At 46.6% G+C, this 21,899-nt stretch overlaps 1 protein-coding gene across 5 annotated transcripts; it reads left to right on the top strand.

The window, feature by feature from the left end:
- The first annotated feature begins 1,739 nt into the window (after positions 1-1,739).
- Positions 1,740-21,587, top strand: glsa (glutaminase a). 5 transcript variants are annotated; one of them, XM_072448108.1, is made up of 18 exons: positions 1,740-2,080; positions 5,026-5,122; positions 5,201-5,319; positions 8,979-9,108; positions 9,194-9,273; positions 10,485-10,648; positions 10,767-10,825; positions 12,658-12,690; positions 12,816-12,874; positions 19,813-19,879; positions 19,941-19,991; positions 20,077-20,253; positions 20,323-20,454; positions 20,768-20,860; positions 20,976-21,037; positions 21,111-21,187; positions 21,259-21,322; positions 21,436-21,587. In XM_072448108.1, exons 1-18 carry the CDS (start codon positions 1,791-1,793, stop codon positions 21,584-21,586), a joined length of 1,905 nt encoding a protein of 634 aa, XP_072304209.1. In that variant the 5' UTR covers positions 1,740-1,790; the 3' UTR covers position 21,587. The 5 variants fall into 5 exon arrangements, with proteins under 5 accessions (XP_072304209.1, XP_072304217.1, XP_072304225.1 ...); XM_072448116.1 differs by having other exon boundaries at positions 5,032-5,122; XM_072448124.1 differs by lacking the exon at positions 1,740-2,080 and adding an exon at positions 3,708-3,726.
- Positions 21,588-21,899: the final 312 nt, after the last annotated feature.

Below are 21,899 nucleotides of genomic sequence, written 5' to 3' on the forward strand. Positions count from 1 at the left end.
CCTGTCCAAAAAAAGAAAATAAACAAGTGTCTAATGCTGTGATATTTCCCTCCAGCGTGTCATTGTTCCTCAACACAGATCTTCAGTGTGTCATTGTTCCTCAACACAGATCTTCAGTGTGTCATTGTTCCTCACACAGATCTTCAGTGTGTCATTGTTCCTCACACAGATCTTCAGTGTGTCATTGTTCCTCACACAGACCTTCACTGTGTCATTGTTCCTCACACAGATCTTCAGTGTGTCATTGTTCCTCGCACAGATCTTCAGTGTGTCATTGTTCCTCACACAGATCTTCAGTGTGTCATTGTTCCTCACACAGACCTTCACTGTGTCATTGTTCCTCACACAGATCTTCAGTGTGTCATTGTTCCTCGCACAGATCTTCAGTGTGTCATTGTTCCTCACACAGATCTTAAGTGGGTCATTGTTCCTCACACAGATCTTCAGTGTGTCATTGTTCCTCACACAGATCTTCAGTGTGTCATTGTTCCTCACACAGACCTTCAGTGTGTCATTGTTCCTCGCACAGATCTTCAGTGTGTCATTGTTCCTCACACAGATCTTAAGTGGGTCATTGTTCCTCACACAGATCTTCAGTGTGTCATTGTTCCTCACACAGATCTTCAGTGTGTCATTGTTCCTCACACAGACCTTCAGTGTGTCATTGTTCCTCAACACAGATCTTCAGTGTGTCATTGTTCCTCACACAGATCTTCAGTGTGTCATTGTTCCTCACACAGATCTTCAGTGTGTCATTGTTCCTCACACAGATCTTCAGTGTGTCATTATTCCTCACACAGATCTTCAGTGTGTCATTGTTCCTCACACAGATCTTCAGTGTGTCATTGTTCCTCACACAGATCTTCAGTGTGTCATTGTTCCTCACACAGATCTTCAGTGTCATTGTTCCTCACACAGATCTTCAGTGTGTCATTGTTCCTCACACAGATCTTCAGTGTGTCATTGTTCCTCACACAGATCTTGTATTGATGACAGAGTGACCACTGCACAAAGTCTTCTCCAGCTCGTCCCAAACTCTCTCTCTGAGGTTCAGATCTGGAGTACAGCACTTTCTTCTTCTCTGCAGATGTTTCCTCTGCTCGATGTCAATGATTTAACTCTTCTCAAACACACTGACATCTCCTCCATGACCATGGGATTTGTCTTTCCACATGATTGTCTCAGAAATAAGAAGCCACTGGTTTAAACACTGAAGATCATCACCTGCAGCAGGAGCAGAGGACCTACTGGATTATCTCAGTTGTTCTAGACAGACAGTGCAGCCCTGTGCCTGGCCCCTGATGCTGGCCCCTGATGCTGGCCCCTGATGCTGGCCCCTGATGCTGGCCCCCGATGCTGGCCCCCGATGTTGGCCCCCGATGTTGGCCCCTGATGTTGGCCCCCGATGCTGGCCCCCGATGTTGGCCCCTGATGCTGGCCCCTGATGCTGGGCCCTGATGCTGTCCCCTGATGCTGGCCCCCGATGTTGGCCCCTGATATTGCCCTTGTTAGTTGCTGGATGTGGTGGAGAGAAAACGACCTCTACATCCTGGTGCTGAAGGCGTTACATTTCCGGTGATTGACCGCGAAACTGGCCTATCACGCGCGGCCGCCGTCCAATCCCTGCGCGCGCGCGGTATAGGTCGGTTGTGCGGCTGCTGAGCACGTCCAGTGTTTGCTCCGTCAAACCGTTATTCTACCGGGAGCGCCGCAGCATCAGCACCACCGGCCTCCGCGTCACAGCCGCTGAGATAGTTACAGTATTTAAACACGTCATTTAAAGCCTTGAAATGTTACATCTCCGGTCATCGTTAGCTCTAAAAGAGTTGTTCCAAAGCCCGCTCAAAGGCCCGGCAGGTCGGATAGCCGCGGTCACTGTGGCACCTGCTCCCGCTGCTAGCTTTAGCCGTAGCTTTAGCATTAGCCCCGCGGCTGTGAATGGAAACGCGCCGGACAGAAGGCTCAGTGCCGCGGGGCGAAGGCTCCAACAACAGCCCGCTGCAGCAGCAGCCCACAGCGGCGTGAGAAGCTTCAGCTCCAAGGAAGACGGTCCAAATGAAGCGGCCAACCAGTCCACGGAGTAAGTGACCAGCGACACCTGCTCGGACAGGCTAGTTCTGACAGCTCCGCATCACGTCAGAGGCGATGATGTCGGAACATGTGGAACTGGCACTGGCGTCAATGAAAGATAAACGCGTAATAAGGTTTATTATGTGAACTATGTCATACACAGGAGCTACTATAGCTAATGTGTCTTTACTGCTTAATTATGCATCAAACATCACTCCACACACACACACACACACACACACTCACGTGCACATGCACACACACGCACATATACACACACACACACACAAACAAACAAACACACAGCTGCATCACGGTGGTGTGTGACGTAGGTCGACCTCTGACCTCTTGGATGAAGCTCCTCCAGGATAACACAGCTCACTTTAACTTTAGTGTGTGTCACATGTTCTGAGTCTGTCACTGTGACACTCTTTGTGCTGATGCATTTGACTGTATGATATTCGACTGTATGATATTTGACTGTATTATATTTGATTGTATGATATTTGACTGTATGACATTTAACTACTATTTGTGATGCGATCAGCAGGCAGGGGCCTCTTCACAGTCGCCATGACGCTGTGATACTGCAGTCTTGTGTGTAGCTGCTGCAGTCGTCCCAGGCTGCTGTGACGAGGAGCTCTGTGTCTGCTGCAGGTCTTTAAGGCTTTCTTAAACCGGATAACACTCAAATCTCACTCTGATTCCACACGGAACCGTCCTGGCTCAGCTCCAGCTCATGAGTCAGAACACTGCTGCACAGAGCTGTGTGTCCTGACATCTGGGAAACTGCACACACATTCAGTCAAGAGAACGCGTCAGCACAGCCCTTTTCACACCACTGATGGCCGTAAGCAGCGTGCATGCATTTGGTTATCATGACATGTGCCACAGATAAAGTTATACTGCATAGACTCCAGCAAATATTAGAGGCTGCACAAATGAAAGTCAGTTTTATGAAACCCATGATAGACAGGATCTGTGTAATAACACTGCTCCAGATGCTCTTCACTAACAAGCCACAGCCACAAGTCCAGCGTGTTTCATCATCACACACCCACTGCAATAATAATCACAATTGTATTTCTTATCTCTCTTTACTCTTTCCCATCTGGATTGTTCTACAAACATGTGTTAGGGTCAGCCCTTAACGCTGACCCAAATACTTTTCAAACTTTACAGATTGTATCCACTGAAGTCGAGGGCATCTCCCAGAGTCTGTTGGACTTCATTCTTATTGTGGGGCTGTGCAATTAATACTATTTAAACAAGATCGTGATTCAATCATTTCTAATGGTCAATGAGTTCAGACTTTGGACGAGTAAATAATATTGAAGCACATTTATTAGTATTTAATGAGACAAAAATGGAAATTGAAATGAAAATCAAGATGATCAATATGTGGAAAAAAGTTGTGATTCACTTTTTTCCCATGTTGCCCAGCCCTATCCTATTTTATCTACACATACATGTATATACACATACATGTGTATATACAGAAGGTCTATGAAGTACATGATGTCATAGATGGCCCCTTGTGATGATTTGCAGATTTTGCAGGAGGATTGTGTGTTTGGAGTGAAGTGTGTACCTCTTACTAACGTGCGTTTATTCCTGTGTTCTCTTCCTGTTGTTGGTCTGCTATGCTTTGCCTTTGTAAGTATGCTTTGATTTCTCAGTAGTGCTAGATGTCTCCAGTAGAAGTAGAGCCTCCCTGATTGTGCTGCTGCTGGTCCAACCCTGAGCTGTCTCTCCAGAGCCTCTGCTTCACCTGCAAGTGTCATTTGGCCCTGGTCTCCCCTCGGCTGCACCTTCTGTCCCAGCCCACAGCTCCCATCAGAATGTCCACGCAGTCGTTTGTCAGAACCACTCTATGGCAAAAGCATAAATAGTCAAAAGAGAAATGGAGCGAGTATGAGGCAGTTTGGAGTTGTGTCAAAAATACTGCATGTGTGTGTCCTCCTGCCTCCTGTCTGAGTCCTGTCCGAGTCCTCTCTGAGTCCTGTCCTGCCCAGAGCAAACCAAGAGTGAATGGCTGTCTTTGTGTGGGTGTGTGAGCCCTGGCAGCATGTAACTAGGGCCCAGTGTGAGATTCTGATGGAGCTGGAGGCTACACTCTCACACACGTCTTCATTTCCAGACCGGGACCTGCTCCGTCTTACTTCATTAATCAAGCGTCTAATTACAGAACAGGTGAACTCGAACCTCAGAGATTGCTTACACATTAACATAGTGTCCCATTATACATTTCAGGTAAGTTTGAGTGTAAACACACAGCTCTCTTCTAACAGCTGAATGTCTCCTACGAGCGTCCAGAGCACTAACCTCCTCCTGCAGACAGCTCAGAGTGAAGCTGCTGAGAATTCCAGCCTGAAGGAGTCGGACACAGTGTAGTGCCGACCACAGCTTATATCAGACAACATACTTGATCAACTCACTCCACCTCCATTTGTCTATGGTGTGATTACAGAGTCCTTTGACTTCACACTCTACAATCATAAATAAGTCAAAGCACTTCTGTCTGGAATTCTGAGAAAGCTTTAAATATTACAATGGCCCATTGTCAGTGTTTGTAAAAATGTTGAGAACTATTCTGCAGAAAAGCACCAGTCCCAACATCCAGGAGAAACCAACATTTTATAATGATAATTTGTTTTAATTAAAATAATAAAACTATAATAATATTATTATTATTATTATTATTATTATTATTTATTATTATTATTATTAAGGAAATAAAAAGGATTATAATGATAATAATTATGAAGACCATGGCAAATGGATGTGATGCATTTCCATCCTCCTCTTTATCAACATAGTTCCAGTGCTGCTGTGGGCCAGTGTAAGTGTGTCCACAGCAGTGACAACAGTGACTCACCTCCTGAGAACTGTGTCCCTGTGTCCTCTCAGTCTCACTCACTGTCCCCTGTGTGTGTGTGTGTGTGTCTGCTGCAGGAGAAGGAAGGCAGGCGTCCTGCCCAGCCTGGAGGACCTGCTCTTCTACACCATCGCAGAGGGACAGGAGAAGATCCCAGCGCATAAGTTCACCACTGTGAGCCTGCCAAACCCACAGATGCTCTAATGTTCCCATGTTCTTGTGATTGTTCTACTTATCTGTGTCCTTTTACAGGCTCTTAAATCCACAGGGCTGCGGACCGGAGACCCCCGACTTAAAGAATGTATGGAGATGCTCAAGATGACCGTGAAGACCACTTCAGATGGAGCTCTAGACCGACACCTCTTCAAGAAGTATGTTCACTTTACTTCTCCTTTCTGTTCACAGGTGGATCTTTGTAAATCTGACTCAAAATAAGGTCAAACAGGAATGTTTATAAACCATGAAATGACCTTAAGCACTGTACAAGGTCATGACGTCTCCATGTTCCAGTGGACAGGCAGTGCTGTGTCAGTGCTGCGTCAGTGCTGTGTCAGTGTTGTGTCAGTGCTGCGTCAGTGCTGCGTCAGTGCTGCGTGAGTGCTGCGTGAGTGCTGCGTCAGTGCTGCGTCAGTGCTGCGTCAGTGCTGCGTGAGTGCTGCGTCAGTGCTGTGTCAGTGCTGCGTCAGTGCTGCGTCAGTGCTGCGTCAGTGCTGCGTGAGTGCTGCGTCAGTGCTGCGTGAGTGCTGCGTCAGTGCTGCGTCAGTGCTGTGTCAGTGCTGCGTCAGTGCTGCGTCAGTGCTGCGTCAGTGCTGCGTGAGTGCTGCGTCAGTGCTGCGTGAGTGCTGCGTCAGTGCTGCGTCAGTGCTGCGTGAGTGCTGCGTCAGTGCTGCGTCAGTGCTGCGTGAGTGCTGCGTCAGTGCTGCGTGAGTGCTGCGTGAGTGCTGCGTCAGTGCTGCGTCAGTGCTGCGTGAGTGCTGTGTCAGTGCTGCGTGAGTGCTGCGTGAGTGCTGTGTCAGTGCTGCGTGAGTGCTGCGTCAGTGCTGCGTGAGTGCTGCGTGAGTGCTGCCTCAGTGCTGCGTCAGTGCTGCGTCAGTGCTGCGTCAGTGCTGCGTGAGTGCTGCGTGAGTGCTGCGTGAGTGCTGCCTCAGTGCTGCGTGAGTGCTGCGTCAGTGCTGCGTCAGTGCTGCGTCAGTGCTGCCTCAGTGCTGCGTCAGTGCTGCGTCAGTGCTGCCTCAGTGCTGCGTCAGTGCTGCCTCAGTGCTGCCTCAGTGCTGCGTCAGTGCTGCCTCAGTGCTGCCTCAGTGCTGCCTCAGTGCTGCGTCAGTGCTGCGTCAGTGTTGCGTCAGTGCTGCGTCAGTGCTGCGTGAGTGCTGCGTGAGTGCTGCGTGAGTGCTGCGTCAGTGCTGCGTGAGTGCTGCGTCAGTGCTGCGTGAGTGCTGCGTGAGTGCTGCCTCAGTGCTGCGTGAGTGCTGCCTCAGTGCTGCGTCAGTGCTGCGTGAGTGCTGTGTCAGTGCTGCGTGAGTGCTGCGTCAGTGCTGCGTGAGTGCTGCGTGAGTGCTGCCTCAGTGCTGCGTGAGTGCTGCCTCAGTGCTGCCTCAGTGCTGCGTGAGTGCTGCCTCAGTGCTGCGTGAGTGCTGCGTGAGTGCTGTGTCAGTGTTGTGTCAGTGCTGCGTGAGTGCTGCGTCAGTGCTGCGTGAGTGCTGCGTCAGTGCTGCGTGAGTGCTGCGTCAGTGCTGCGTGAGTGCTGCGTCAGTGCCGCGTCAGTGCTGTGTCAGTGCTGCGTCAGTGCTGCGTCAGTGCTGCGTCAGTGCTGCGTGAGTGCTGCGTCAGTGCTGCGTGAGTGCTGCGTCAGTGCTGCGTGAGTGCTGCGTGAGTGCTGCGTGAGTGCTGCCTCAGTGCTGCGTCAGTGCTGCGTCAGTGCTGCGTCAGTGCTGCGTGAGTGCTGCGTGAGTGCTGCGTCAGTGCTGCGTCAGTGCTGCGTCAGTGCTGCGTGAGTGCTGTGTCAGTGCTGTGTCAGTGCTGCGTGAGTGCTGCGTCAGTGCTGCGTGAGTGCTGCGTGAGTGCTGCGTGAGTGCTGCCTCAGTGCTGCGTCAGTGCTGCGTGAGTGCTGCGTCAGTGCTGCGTCAGTGCTGCGTGAGTGCTGCCTCAGTGCTGCCTCAGTGCTGCGTGAGTGCTGCGTGAGTGCTGCGTCAGTGCTGCGTCAGTGCTGCCTCAGTGCTGCCTCAGTGCTGCGTCAGTGCTGCGTCAGTGTTGCGTCAGTGCTGCGTCAGTGCTGCGTGAGTGCTGCGTGAGTGCTGCGTGAGTGCTGCGTCAGTGCTGCGTGAGTGCTGCGTCAGTGCTGCGTGAGTGCTGCGTGAGTGCTGCCTCAGTGCTGCGTGAGTGCTGCCTCAGTGCTGCGTCAGTGCTGCGTGAGTGCTGTGTCAGTGCTGCGTGAGTGCTGCCTCAGTGCTGCGTGAGTGCTGCCTCAGTGCTGCGTGAGTGCTGCGTGAGTGCTGTGTCAGTGCTGTGTCAGTGCTGCGTCAGTGCTGCGTGAGTGCTGCGTGAGTGCTGTGTCAGTGCTGCGTGAGTGCTGCGTGAGTGCTGCGTGAGTGCTGTGTCAGTGCTGCGTGAGTGCTGCGTCAGTGCTGCGTGAGTGCTGCCTCAGTGCTGCGTCAGTGCTGCGTGAGTGCTGCGTCAGTGCTGCGTGAGTGCTGCGTCAGTGCTGCCTCAGTGCTGCGTCAGTGCTGCGTGAGTGCTGCGTCAGTGCTGCCTCAGTGCTGCGTCAGTGCTGCCTCAGTGCTGCGCTCCATCACATCCTGCACTATTTATAGAGTTGGTCATGTGACCCTGGCACACGGAGGGTCTCTTCTCTAGGATTAGAGGCTTCATACACTGAGCAGCACACAAATTGTAACTTCGGATTAGGCCGCGATAACCTCATTCCGGATGTTTCTGTTTCCTGTTGACTTTGGGGATGAACCAGCTGTAAAACCGAGCTCAGGACATGTGAAACTAGAGACCAGCAGTAACACGGGTCTTCTTTGCACCTGGAACTGACAAAATCATCGTTTTTGGCCACAGAAACAAAGAGAAAGTGTTAGTGGTCACCTCCAGTGTCTCGCTCTAAAACCTACAAAAAAAGTTAGAAATCTGGGGGTAATAATGGACTCAGACTTGAACTTTAACTGCCACATCAAGTCAATAACATCAGCAGCTTTTTACCATCTAAAAAACATTGCCAAAATCAAAAATATAGTGTCTAAACCAGACTTGGAGAGACTTATCCATGTGTTTGTCTCCAGTAGATAAGACTGTAACGGCCGCTCACTGGCCTCTCCAAACGAGCTGTAAAACAGCTGCAGTACATCCAGAACGCTGCTGCTCGGGTCCTGACTAGAACCAGGAAGTATGATCACATTAGTCCTGTTCTCAGGTCTCTGCACTGCCCCCTGTGGCTCAGAGAAGAGACAAGTCTCTCTATGGCCTAGCACCAAAGTACATCTCGGGCATGTTAGTGCCATATGAACCATTTCGGACTCTGAGGACCTCAGGGACCGGCCTCCTGCTGGTGCCAGAGTTAGGACTAAACATGGACCGGCCTCCTGCTGGTGCAAGAGTCAGGAATAAACATGGACCGGCCTCCTGCTGGTGCCAGAGTCAGGACTAAACATGGTGAATCTGTGTTTCAGTTTTATGCAGCTGAAATCTGGAACATTCTTCCTGATGATGTGAGACAGGTTCTACTCTGACAATGTTCAAATCTAAGATAAAAACAGTTTTCTTTAGCTGGTCATGTGACTGAAAGGATTTTATTTGCACTCTTCTCTTTTATGTCTTAAACTGTTTTGTGATTTCTTTGTGATTCTAATGCATTTTTCCTGTTGTGTGAAGCACTTTAAATTGCCTTGTGTATGTATATCTACAGATAAACTTCATTGAACACATTGTGAAATAAATCAAATGCTGTGGGTTATTTTGAAATGCACTGAAGTCGTCGTCATTGTCGCTGTTAATTCTCTTTAATCTGATTGTATAATGCCTCTTGTTTTAGATGTGTCCAGAGCAACATCGTGCTGCTCACACAAGCCTTCAGGAAGAAGTTTGTCATTCCAGACTTTCAGCCTTTCTGTGCCCACATCGATGAACTGTACGAGAACGCCAAGAATATGCCAGGAGGGAACGTAAGAGGCTTGTGCTGGTGTGTCGGGCCCTTGTGTCGGACCCTTGTGTGTGCCGTGTATCACTCAGGTGTATGTGTGTCGACAGGTGGCAGATTACATCCCCCAGTTGGCCCGCTTCAGCCCTGACCTGTGGGCCGTGGCTCTGTGCACTGTGGATGGACAGAGGTACGCTCACAGTAGGGACCTCTCTTCAAGGGCTAACATTACAGTTCACTATTAAAACCTGATCATGCAGCGCCTCCGAGGCACTGGTCTGGTCACGCTGTAATCTCCCTGAGTTCAGATGATTGACAGGTAGATGAGCCAAAAAATATCATAGACTTAAAAACGTGATTTCTGCAGAATCAATGAGCGAAGCACAAACGCTGTTAGTCTGAGGTGGGAGAAGTATGATTGACTCGAGGGGCGACGGAGGCGGGTGACCAGACTCAAAGGCCAAAGAATTGAAAACGTGTGTATTCTGGATCCCAACTGCAAAGAAACTAAACAAATAGAAGTCTTACTTTACTTGAGTTAGTTTTCTACACATGATTTTTAGTTACTGTAATTTGTACAAAAAAGAAATATTAAAGATCCTGTTTTATGCTATTTTCCTTGTTTCGTAGTCTTCCCTATTATATATCCATCCATCCATCCATTTTCTACCGCTTGTTCCCTTTCGGGGTCGCGGGTGACTGGAGCCTATCCCAGTGACTTCGGGCCTTAGGCAGGGTACACCCTGGACAGTGGCCAACTTGTCGCAGGGCCCCCTATTATATATATTTGATCATAAGTGTTGTGCACTCATAACATAATAGCTATGAAATATTGCCCGCTCACAAACCCGGAAATGCAGACGGTTTAGTTTGAGATTCGGCCCAACCCAAGAGCGACCCGCCTCCCCAGCTCACCCCGTGACGTAGCCTCGCGTGGAGACGGTGGGGGTGTAAACGGAGGCGGCAGCAGCGTTGGAACCAAAAGAAGTAGAGTTGAAGCTAACTGTACCAAAATAGCCGGTTCCTGTAACTACAGTCTTATAGGAACTGAGTGGTTCCTGGAGGAGGGGCTGAAACAGGGAAGCATGTCACAGTAGCCCCTGTTAGTCTGCTCATCCGAGGGGGAGGATAGAGACTGTTCTCTGGCTAAAAACTGCAGGAATTTATTGAAAAACCACTTTGGGATCATATTTGAGGACCAATAGCACTGTAAGAAGGGTTAAAGCTCTGAAAAGTAGATTTTGCATGATATAGGACCTTTTAAAACAAGATGTTGGCTTGTTTGTTTGCACAGTGGACAATACTGCTGAGTCATACTAGTTTAACAGTAAACTGCCTTCACTTTGAACCCTTCTACCATAAGTTGTTACGACTGTCTTACTTTGGATGTTTGTCATTTAGACACACAGTTGGCGACACCAAAGTTCCCTTCTGTCTTCAGTCGTGTGTGAAACCTTTAAAATACTCCATCGCTGTCCATGACCACGGCACAGAGTATGTCCACCGCTTCATCGGCAAAGAGCCCAGCGGTCTGCGCTTCAACAAGCTCTTCCTCAATGAAGAGGGTGAGTAACTTCAACTACACCAGTTGTCAAGATGGTGGTTATATTCATTTATTCTGTCTACTGCTGTCGAGTACTTATTTTGCAGTAAATACCGTGTTTTAAATGTTCCGCTCCACAGATAAACCTCACAACCCAATGGTCAATGCTGGAGCTATTGTCTGTACCTCCCTCATAAAGGTATGTGTACTTTGCTTTACATCTAGTACATGTTCCATGTAAGAGTACATCTGCGAGTGGGAGTTACCGGCTGCATAAAGAGTGCATTTTGAAGATGTGGTAAAACCTGATGGTGAAACTCTCTGTGCTTGTAACGCGTGTGATGCAGATTAGTGAATGCAGCAGATTAAGGTCCATAGATAATCATGAGAGGGGATTAGAGAGTGCTGCGTGTGGGCGGAGGTGTGGGCGGAGGCCTGGGCGGAGGTGGGTGGAGGTGTGGGTGGAGGTGATGGCCAAACTGCTCTGCTTCCTGCACCAGAACGTCCTGCATGTCCATGGGAGCTCTTCCTCTTCCATTCTCTCTCCACAAACACAACAGCGCCACCTGCTGAGACTATATAAGACTTATACTTCATATAAAGTGTACTGTGCTAATACGACAGGAGGAATATAATCTGGCACTTTCAGAACAAAATTATCATTGTTTTAAGACTTTATCGCTGGGTTTGAGACGTCACAACATGTTATTGTCCAGTCATATTTAACACAGATGAGGGCAGCTAAAATGAATAAAGTTAACATGCAGTTTTGTTGTAACAGGTTTAAGGGTATAGTCAGTGTTCAGGTTCAATATTTATGAATTGACCTTTTGGATATTTGTCATGACGGTGACCTTTGCCCTCATGGCAGTGTGACATCACATGATAGAATATGAAACATCCAATACATTTTAGAAATACACTAAGTTTGAGTTATCTCATAGTATTTAAAATAATATTGACTTTATTAGCTTAATCTTGTACAGAACCATGTAAAAGTCATCAATTAAAACCATACAGTAAGAGAGCTGTACATTATTCTAAACATCAGAACCAAGTGCATGTTGTTGTTTTAGGCACATTCTAAAGTTTGCTTGAACTTTCTGTTTCTGAGAGGTTTCATCATTCTTCAGTATTTCCGTGACTTGCTGAGGGGTTAAACTTGGTGTATCGGGGGTCCCTCGGGGGTCCCTCAGGGGTCCCTCGGGAGTCCCTCCTCGGGGGTCCCTCGGGGTCCCCTCAGGGCTCCGTGCATGTGCCCCTGCTCTTCTCCAGTCAAGACTGTTTCTGATGTACCTGTTGAAGGCTCGTTGTGTGCTTTGATGTGTTGTTGCATATTTTCCAGCATTAGGATCTGTGTTGACCACATCAACAGGTCAATGACGTTGGTAATTTCCTTTTTTTAATCCTTTTCCCTTTTTGGTCTGGACTGTAACCAGCTTTAGCCTTCACCGGCTCTTTAATCACTCGCATTCTCCAACACTGTTTATGGACATAAACAGTACACTCAACTCAAAACGGCTCCAATACCATACTTCATTTTCCCTAATTGAATTTGATCCATCAGCGTTGTGTTGGCCCAATAATAATATCTCTAACCCAATCAGTTATGCACATGTATTACTATGTTTTAGAGCTTTTAATTGTACTATTGAACAGAGTAAGTCATCATTTGTGGTCTTTGTTACATTCAAAAATAAGTGAGTGTTTAACTGTCTTGAACCCCGCTGTTTCAATAAGTAGTCCCCCTGCAGATTAACAGCAGACAAATGATTCTGATTGATTTGTTTTGTATTTCTTAGGGTAATTAACATTTTGATTTCACCTCCTCATCTCCAGCCAGCACACCTTTAGTTCTAATCCATCTGATCTCATGAATGGGTTTAATAATGTCATTGTTTGCAAAGTGGTGTAATAGTCAGAATGTAAGTGTCTGTAGAGCTGTAATGCAGTAGTTGTACTCTAGTGCTCATGTCAGTGCAGTAGTGCAGTAGAGACGTCCCCTTTAACACGCCTCTGTTTGGGTTGCAGCAAGGGGCCAGTAACGCCGAGAAGTTTGACTATGTAAGTGACGCATGAAACATTCTACACTTTCTGTCCTGAGTGACACATTCTGAGTGACACATTCTGAGTGACACATTCTGAGTGACACATTCTGACACGACTTTGACTGAGCCGTTTGTTTCCAGGTTATGGACTTCATGAACAAACTGGCTGGAAATGAGTATGTGGGATTCAGCAACGCCACGTGAGTGTCACTCCCCCATACAGTACATGACAGTGCAGTACAGTGCAGTACAGTGCAGTACAGTACATGACAGTGCAGTACAGTACATGACAGTACATGACAGTGCAGTACAGTACAGTACAGTACATGACAGTACAGTACGTGACAGTACAGTAGAGTACAGTGCAGTACATGACAGTACAGTACAGTGCAGTACATGACAGTACAGTACATGACAGTACAGTGCATGACAGTGCAGTACATGACAGTACAGTAGAGTACAGTACAGTACATGATAGTGCAGTACATGACAGTGCAGTGCATGACAGTGCAGTGCATGACAGTGCAGTACATGACAGTACAGTGCATGACAGTGCAGTGCATGACAGTGCAGTACATGACAGTGCAGTACATGACAGTACAGTACAGTACATGACAGTGCAGTACATGACAGTGCAGTGCAGTACAGTACAGTGCAGTACATGACAGTGCTGTACAGTACATGGCAGTGCAGTACATGGCAGTACAGTACAGTACAGTACAGTGCAGTACAGTACAGTGCAGTACATGACAGTACAGTACAGTACATGGCAGTGCAGTACAGTATATGGCAGTGCAGTACAGTATATGGCAGTGCAGTACAGTATGAGACAGGCTTCTACTCTGACAATGTTCAAATCTAAGCTAAAAACAGTTTTGTTTAGCTGCGCATATGACTGAAAGGATTTTTTCTTTGCACTCTTCTCTTTTGTTTGTGATTTTATTAGTTTAGACAATCAGTTGGATTGATAATTTTTAATTTAGTTAATTTTATTGTATTTCTGTTTCTGTAATTTCTTTGTGATTTGAATGCATTTTTCCTGCTGTGAAGCACTTTGAATTGCCTTGTGTATGAAATGTGCTCTACAAATAAACTTGCCTTGCCTTGCCTATATGGCAGTGCAGTACAGTATATGGCAGTGCAGTACAGTATATGGCAGTGCAGTACAGTATATGACTGCAGTACATGACAGTGCAGTACATGACTGTACAGTACAGTACATGACAGTGCAGTACATGACAGTACAGTGCAGTACATGACAGTACAGTACAATACAGCACAGTACAGTACATGACAGTGCAGTGCATGACAGTACAGTACATGACAGTACAGTGCAGTACAGTGCAGTATATGACAGTGCAGTACATAACAGTACAGTACATGACAGTACAGTACAGTAAAGTGCAGTACATGACAGCGCAGTACATGACAGTACAGTGCAGTACAGTACAGTACAGTACATGACAGTACAGTACATGACAGTGCAGTACATGACAGTACAGTGCAGTACAGTACATGATAGTGCAGTAGGCAAGGCAAGGCAAGGCAAGTTTATTTGTAGAGCACATTTCATACACAAGGCAATTCAAAGTGCTTCACAGCAGGAAAAATGCATTCAAATCACAAAGAAAGTACAGAAACAGAAATACAATAAAATTAACTAAATTAAAAATTATCAATCCAACTGATTTTCTAAACTAATAAAATCACAAACAAAAGAGAAGAGTGCAAAGAAAAAATCCTTTCAGTCATATGCGCAGCTAAACAAAACTGTTTTTAGCTTAGATTTGAACATTGTCAGAGTAGAAGCCTGTCTCACATCTTCAGGAAGACTGTTCCAGATTTTAGCTGCATAAAACTGAAACGCAGATTCCCCATGTTTTGTCCTGACTCTGGGCACCAGCAGGAGGCCGGTCCCTGAGGTCCTCAGAGTCCGAGATGGTTCATATGGCACTAACATATCCAAGATATACTTTGGTGCTAGGCCATGGAGAGACTTGTACACAAGCAGACCTGCTTTAAAGTCTATTCTCTGAGCCACAGGGAGCCAGTGCAGAGACCTGAGAACAGGACTAATGTGATCATACTTCCTGGTTCTAGTCAGGACCCGAGCAGCAGCGTTCTGGATGTACTGCAGCTGTTTTACAGCTCGTTTGGAGAGGCCAGTGAGCAGGCCGTTACAGTAGTCTAATCTACTGGAGACAAACGCATGGATAAGTCTCTCTAAATCTGGTTTTGACACTATATTTTTGATTTTGGCAATGTTTTTTAGATGGTAAAAAGCTGCTGAAGTTATTGATTTGACGTGGCTATTAAAGTTCAAGTCTGAGTCCATTATTACCCCCAGATTTCTAATTTGGTTTGTAGGTTTTAGAGCGAGACTCTGGAGGTGACCGCTAACACTTTCTCTTTGTTTCTGTGGGCCAAAAACGATTATTTCAGTCTTGTCTGAGTTCAGCTGGAGAAAGTTGTTTTGCATCCACACACTGATCTGTTGGATGCAGTGACAGAGTGAATCTACTGGTCCATAGTCACCTGCCGATAGTGAAACATAGATTTGAGTGTCGTCTGCATAATTGTGATAGGACACATTTTCACTGCGTATCAACTGACCTAACGGCAGCATGTAGAGGTTGAACAGAAGAGGACCCAGGACTGACCCTGACCTCTCCACAGGTCAGGGTCATGTGGTCTGAGACACAGCTACCAATTTCAACAAAGTACTTCCTGTCTTCCAGATAGGACCTTAACCAGTTTAGGGCAGTGCCAGTGATGCCCACCCAGTCCTCCAGTCTCTGTAAGAGGATCCCATGATCAACAGTGTCAAAAGCAGCACTCAGATCTAACAGAATTAAGACTGAGGCTTTGCCCATGTCAGTGTTCAGGCGGATGTCATTTGTCACCTTGACAAGAGCAGTCTCAGTGCTGTGATGAGGTCTAAAACCTGACTGAAAAACATCAAATGAGTTGTTTATTAAGAGGACATCTGTGAGCTGTTGGTAAACAACCTTTTCAAGGACTTTGCCCCAAAATGGCAGATTAGAGATGGGCCGGTAATGACTCAGTACTGCGGCATCAAGACTGCTCTTCTTTAGGAGAGGCTTTATGACCGCAGTTTTCAAAGACATTGGGAATGTTCCAGATTGAAGCGACATGTTAACTATGTGAGTGAGTGGTGCTAACAAACTGTTCAGCACAGACTTTAGAAATCTGGTGGGTAACACATCAAGGCAGCATGTAGATGAACTCAGACTGGTGATGATCTCATGGACAGTTTTATCAGTTACTGGTGCAAAGTGAGTTAGCTCTAAGTGTCTTGGTGGTTTTAGGGTAATTTTTTGCATTGTGGGATTTATAGCATTTTTAATGCCCTGAACTTTGTCATTAAAGAATAATGCAAACTCATTACACTTGGATGTGGAAATGAGTTCTAACGGCAGCTGAGCTGGAGGGTTTGTTAATCTGTTTACTGTGGCAAACAGGACACGCGAGTTGTTACTGCAGCTTCCAATTATTTCAGAAAAATATCTTTCCCTAGTTCTACATAAGATTAGGTTGTACATGTTCAGCTTTTCTTTGTAAATCTCTTTTTGAACCTGGAGCTTTGACTTGCGCCATTTCCGTTCGGCCCTGCGGCACTCCCTTTTCTGTGCCCTGACCGAATCATCATTTCTCCACGGCGCCTTCTGCTTATTTTTTACCATTTTAGCCTTTATAGGGGCGATGGTGTCCAGAACATTCAAAACACTAGATGTAACAGAGTTCAACAAATCATTTACATTAGAACATGAGACATTTTCAAAGTTTATCATTTCCATAAACAGTGCACCTGTGCCATCACTTATGTGTCTCCTCTGAACAACTGCAGGACCAACCGGAGGTTTGGGAGAAACAGACAGGTCAAAGAAGACACAGAAATGATCAGACAGAGCAACATCGATCACATTAACATTTGAAATATTTACCCCCTTTGTAATTATGAGATCTAGAGTGTGCCCTTTGCTGTGGGTGTGGCCTCTCACATGCTGAGTAAGACTGAAGGTTTCAAGGACAGCATCAAGCTCTTTAGCGTTTCTGTCACAAATATTATCAACATGCACATTGAAATCACCTGTAATGACCAAACCATCAAAGTCTGTGCATATGACTGAAAGCATCTCAGTAAAATCATCAATAAAACCTTGGCAGTGCTGGGGAGGCTTGTATAAAACAATGAAGAGAATGGATGGAGACCGTTTTAGCTCCATTTTAAAGGATACATACTCAAATGATGAAAACACCCCAAAAGACAACCTGCGGGTAATTATTTCATCTCTAAAGACAGCACAGACTCCACCCCCTTTTTTGTTTTCTCGTGTTTCAGATTCAAACCTAAAGTTGGGTGGAGCAGATTCTATCAGAACTACATTTCCTGTGTTTTTGTCAAGCCATGTTTCAGTTAAAAACATAAAATCAAGATTATAAGAAGAAATAAAATTATTAATTAAGAGAGATTTGTTACATAAGGATCTGACATTTAGCACAGCAAGTTTCAGACTAGTTTCAGTGAGACTGGGCTTTATCTTTTCACAGGGAATATGAATCACATTTCTCAGATTGGGCCTGACTCGCATTTTGTTTTTCCATCTGTGTGATGATGTGACTACAGAAATAGCACTAGGGGGGGCTCTTTTTACATAGGGCCCCGGGTTGGTTTGATTTTTAATGTGACAATAAGTCCCGGCAACGCTGAGACCCAGTGCATCCTAGCTATGGGAGATACCAGGTGAAAGGCGAGGTTGGATGGGTGGTGGGGCTTTTGTAGCCAAGGAGAGTTTGGGACCAGGTGAGAGGCGAGGGGGGATGGGTGGTGGGGCTTTTGTTGGTGTAGTCGGCTTGTGCAGGGAAGAGTTGATAAGTATTGGCATAGCCCTTGCTATATTGGGCGTGAGTGGAGCCATCTTAATGCCTGATTTGATCAGACTTTCAAAATGGCTGGGAAGGCCCATGGGTGAGAGTGGAGATGAGAAGGAGAATGATGAATCTTTAGTGGGAGTAGATGTTGCAGGGGGAACCCAGGGCTGGTGTGAAGGCAGGGGCGGTGACAGGGATGTTGTTGGGCTTGTCACAGATGGGTGCAAGGCCTTTGAAGATTGTTCCTTTGCTGGAGGCGGTGGAGGTGAATGTGGAGCAGCTGGAGCTGAATCCTTTGCTGGTGGTGGTGGAGCAGCTGCTGATGAATCCTTTGGTGGAGGCTGAGGTTGTGGTGCTTTTGATGTTGAAACATTGGCTCGGTCTCTGGCTGATGGAGCAGGAATTCTTCTCTCATTCCTCTCTTCTCTAACTATCTGCTCAGGACCCTGTCCAGGCCCAGTCCAATGCCTCAGAGCGTGGAGCAGGTTCTCTGTCAGCACCCTCACTCCACCTCTGCATAGGTGGGGGCCATTTCTCTTAAACAGGTCCTCTCGTTTCCAGAATAGATAGAAGTTCTCAATGTAGTGTAGTCCTCTCGGTGAACACTCTTTGGACAGCCATGTGTTCAGCTGAAGAAGCCGGCTAAACTTGTTTATCCTCCTGTCGATGTTTTGAAGAGGTCCACTTATGAATGTTTTGATTTTCATTTTATCAAGCACGTCGAATAACTTCAAGAAGTCTTTTTTCAAAACTTCAGTCTGTTCCCGCCGCATGTCCACTGCACCCACGTGCACAATCAGCTGTTTAGCTCCTCCATGCTTAGCCATAATATTTGGAAGGAGTGACGTTATCTCAGAAACAGTGGCGCTTGGAAAAGAATGTGTGTTTATCTTTTCATGCGTCACGTGACTTATCGCGCCGTCCCCAACCAAAACAATCTGCGTGACCTTGGCAGATCCTCCTCGCTGTATTTTGGCCACGTCATCTTTCCTTTTTTCATTTAATTCCATCTCTGAAAGTGGTAAAAATCTGTTGGTGAGCTGTATTTTAGGTGACTTTACGTTATCTTTGTATCGTTTAGGCTTTGCTCCAAGTTTGTTCCAAGAAACAGCCTGGTCTTTCTGGTTTTTAGACAGTTTTGGAAACGACACAGAGTCACTGCAGTTTAGGTTGAAAGTAGCAGTTTTTCTTGTAAAAAGTGTGCTCTTCTTACCGTCGGTTGACACAGGAATGGTATCGTGAAGAACTTTTTCAGATTCCAAAACAAATATCCGTGTTTTCAGCTCATTAATTTCTTGTTGTTATTTCCGACAGCGTTCACAGTTCTCCCTTCTTCTCCCGGACATGTCGCTGGCGTCAGATATGTCGTTAAAACTGGAAAAATGTTCTTAAAATCCTTGGTTTACTTGAAAAAGTCTAAAGCAAAAATGTTTGGAAGACAAAAACTGATTAAAAAGCAAAATAAATAAGGAAAGCAGCGATAGCAAGCGGAGCGAGCAAAAAAGCGTGTGCACTCTTCGGAAGCAGATAACAACTCATGATACATGATAGTACAGTGCAGTACAGTACATTACAGTACAGTGCATGACAGTACAGTATATTACAGTACAGTACAGTAAAGTGCAGTACATGACAGTGCAGTACATGACAGTACAGTGCAGTGCAGTACATGACAGTACAGTGCAGTGCAGTACATGACAGTACAGTACATTACAGTACAGTACAGTACAGTAAAGTGCAGTACAGTAAAGTGCAGTACATGACAGTGCAGTACATGACAGTGCAGTACATGACAGTACAGTGCAGTACAGTACATGACAGTACAGTACATGACAGTGCAGTACATGACAGTACAGTGCAGTACAGTACATGATAGTGCAGTACATGACAGTACAGTACATGACAGTGCAGTACATGACAGTACAGTGCAGTACAGTACATGACAGTACAGTACATGACAGTGCAGTACATGCCAGTACAGTACAGTACAGTACAGTACAGTACAGTACAGTGCAGTACATGACAGTGCAGTACAGTACATGATAGTGCAGTACATGACAGTACAGTGCATGACAGTACAGTGCATGACAGTACAGTACATGACAGTGCAGTACATGACAGTACAGTGCAGTACAGTACATGACAGTACAGTACATGACAGTGCAGTACATGCCAGTACAGTACAGTACAGTACAGTGCAGTACAGTACAGTACATATTACCCTCGCTTTGTCCCTATGTCGCAGGTTCCAGTCAGAGCGAGAGTCTGGAGACAGAAACTTTGCCATCGGTTACTACCTGAAAGAGAAAAAGGTAATAACTACACGATGCCCCTGACAACACAGTTCAGTTGTGTAACATGCTCGTTTTACAGTGTTTTCCAGAGGGCACAGACATGACCTCCATCCTGGACTTCTACTTCCAGGTCAATCTCTCACATCGGTTCAGATGTCCGATATGTAGCCAGTGTTCACAGGTTTGTCTGTATCTGACGTGTGTGTTGCCCTCAGCTGTGCTCCATTGAGGTGACCTGTGAGAGTGCCAGTGTCATGGCGGCCACACTGGCCAATGGCGGCTTCTGTCCAATCACAGGAGAGCGTGTGCTGAGCCCAGAGTCAGTGAGAAACACTCTGAGCCTGATGCACTCCTGCGGCATGTATGACTTCTCTGGGCAGTTTGCGTTCCATGTAAGTGTCGTCTGGATTGTTCACGTTGTTCTTGTGATCTCCATGAGTCAGACTGACCCTCTCGCACAGGTGGGTCTGCCGGCTAAATCCGGGGTGGCCGGGGGGATCCTGCTGGTGGTTCCAAACGTCATGGGCATCATGTGCTGGTCTCCTCCTCTGGACAAACTGGGAAACAGTGTGAGGGGCATTCAGTTCTGCACGGTAAAGACATTTTAAGACACTATTCAGTTATTATTCTTCACGTAGGTCACAGCTTTGGGCAGTAGGCTGGGATTTGGTAGCTGGTGCTGAAACCAATTCTCCTCTGCAAGCATCTCATCTGCTTACTCTTGGCTTTTTGGGACTGGACTACAATGAGGATAAACACACTTACAAACACCAATGTTTTGCAGATTCTTTGTAATTGAATCACTATTAACATGAACATTTTACTGTAAGAAAAAGATTTGTTCACAGTGAGTTTGGAGGAGTTACACTATTGCATTTGAAGTTAATTCATCTTTTTTACTTTTAGGACCTGGTTTCTCTTTGTAACTTCCATAATTATGACAATCTGAGGCACTTTGCAAAGAAGCTGGACCCTCGTCGAGAGGGAGGGGACCAGAGGGTGAGAATATTGAGAACTCATTCATACTGTGCTAATACTAAGTGTGTTTTTTGCAGTGTAGGTACAGGGGATGTTCAGTGTTTTGCATTTGAACATTCGTCCTCTTTGGTCTTAGGTGAAGTCTGTCATTAACCTGCTGTTTGCTGCCTACACTGGGGATGTGTCTGCTCTCAGAAGGTTTGATCTATCACTCAGCTGGAGGTCATGTAGTTGATCCATAATGTGATGTGTGCTCTGTTGTGGTGCTCAGGTTTGCCCTGTCCTCCATGGACATGGAGCAGAGAGACTACGACTCCAGGACAGCTCTGCATGTGGCCGCAGCTGAAGGTACAGAAAACTAGAGTTTTGTACAGCCAATGACTTGGACAAAAGTAACGTGAAATCCATGTGTGGTGTAGGTCACGGTGAGGTGGTGCGCTTCCTGCTGGAGGCCTGCAAGGTCAACCCTGTGCCCAAAGACAGGTACGTCCCGCTCTCTCACTCTGCACCTTTACATGGAGCATGAGCACGGGCCAGACATACGGCAGTCTGCGGTCAGCATGGACACGGGGGCTCATCTGTTTGACCTGTTTCAGGTGGGGCAACACTCCGATGGACGAGGCGGTGCACTTTGGTCACCATGATGTAGTGACCATTCTGAAAGACTTCCACAACAAGTACAACCCCTCAGAATCCACCAGCAAAGACAAGAAGAGCGCCGAGCAGAACCTGGACGGGATGCTCTGAGCGAGGCACACGCACAATACACACAATACACACACACACACACACACACACACACACACACACTGGACCCCAGGGCACGGGGCCTTCATAAGCACACTACAGAGATGATTCCTACAGCCCTCCAGTATCTCTGCACTCAGTTTTGTCTTGTACTTTAGATGTTTCCTAACACTTGAGACCAGCTCCGTCTTTGGTTCTCCGTCTTTGGTCTTGGTCTGAATAGTTTCCACTGGAGCGTCCAGTACACAACGGTTTGGTTTGGTCTGAAGAAGTTTTTAAATGATAGTGGTAATAATAATATGGCTGACTCCTT

Source organism: Eucyclogobius newberryi, unplaced genomic scaffold (genome assembly GCF_026437365.1).
Source record: "Eucyclogobius newberryi isolate DKJ021-1_F unplaced genomic scaffold, fEucNew1.0.hap1 SCAF_1, whole genome shotgun sequence".
In the NCBI taxonomy this organism is placed as follows: Eukaryota; Metazoa; Chordata; class Actinopteri; order Gobiiformes; family Gobiidae; genus Eucyclogobius; species Eucyclogobius newberryi.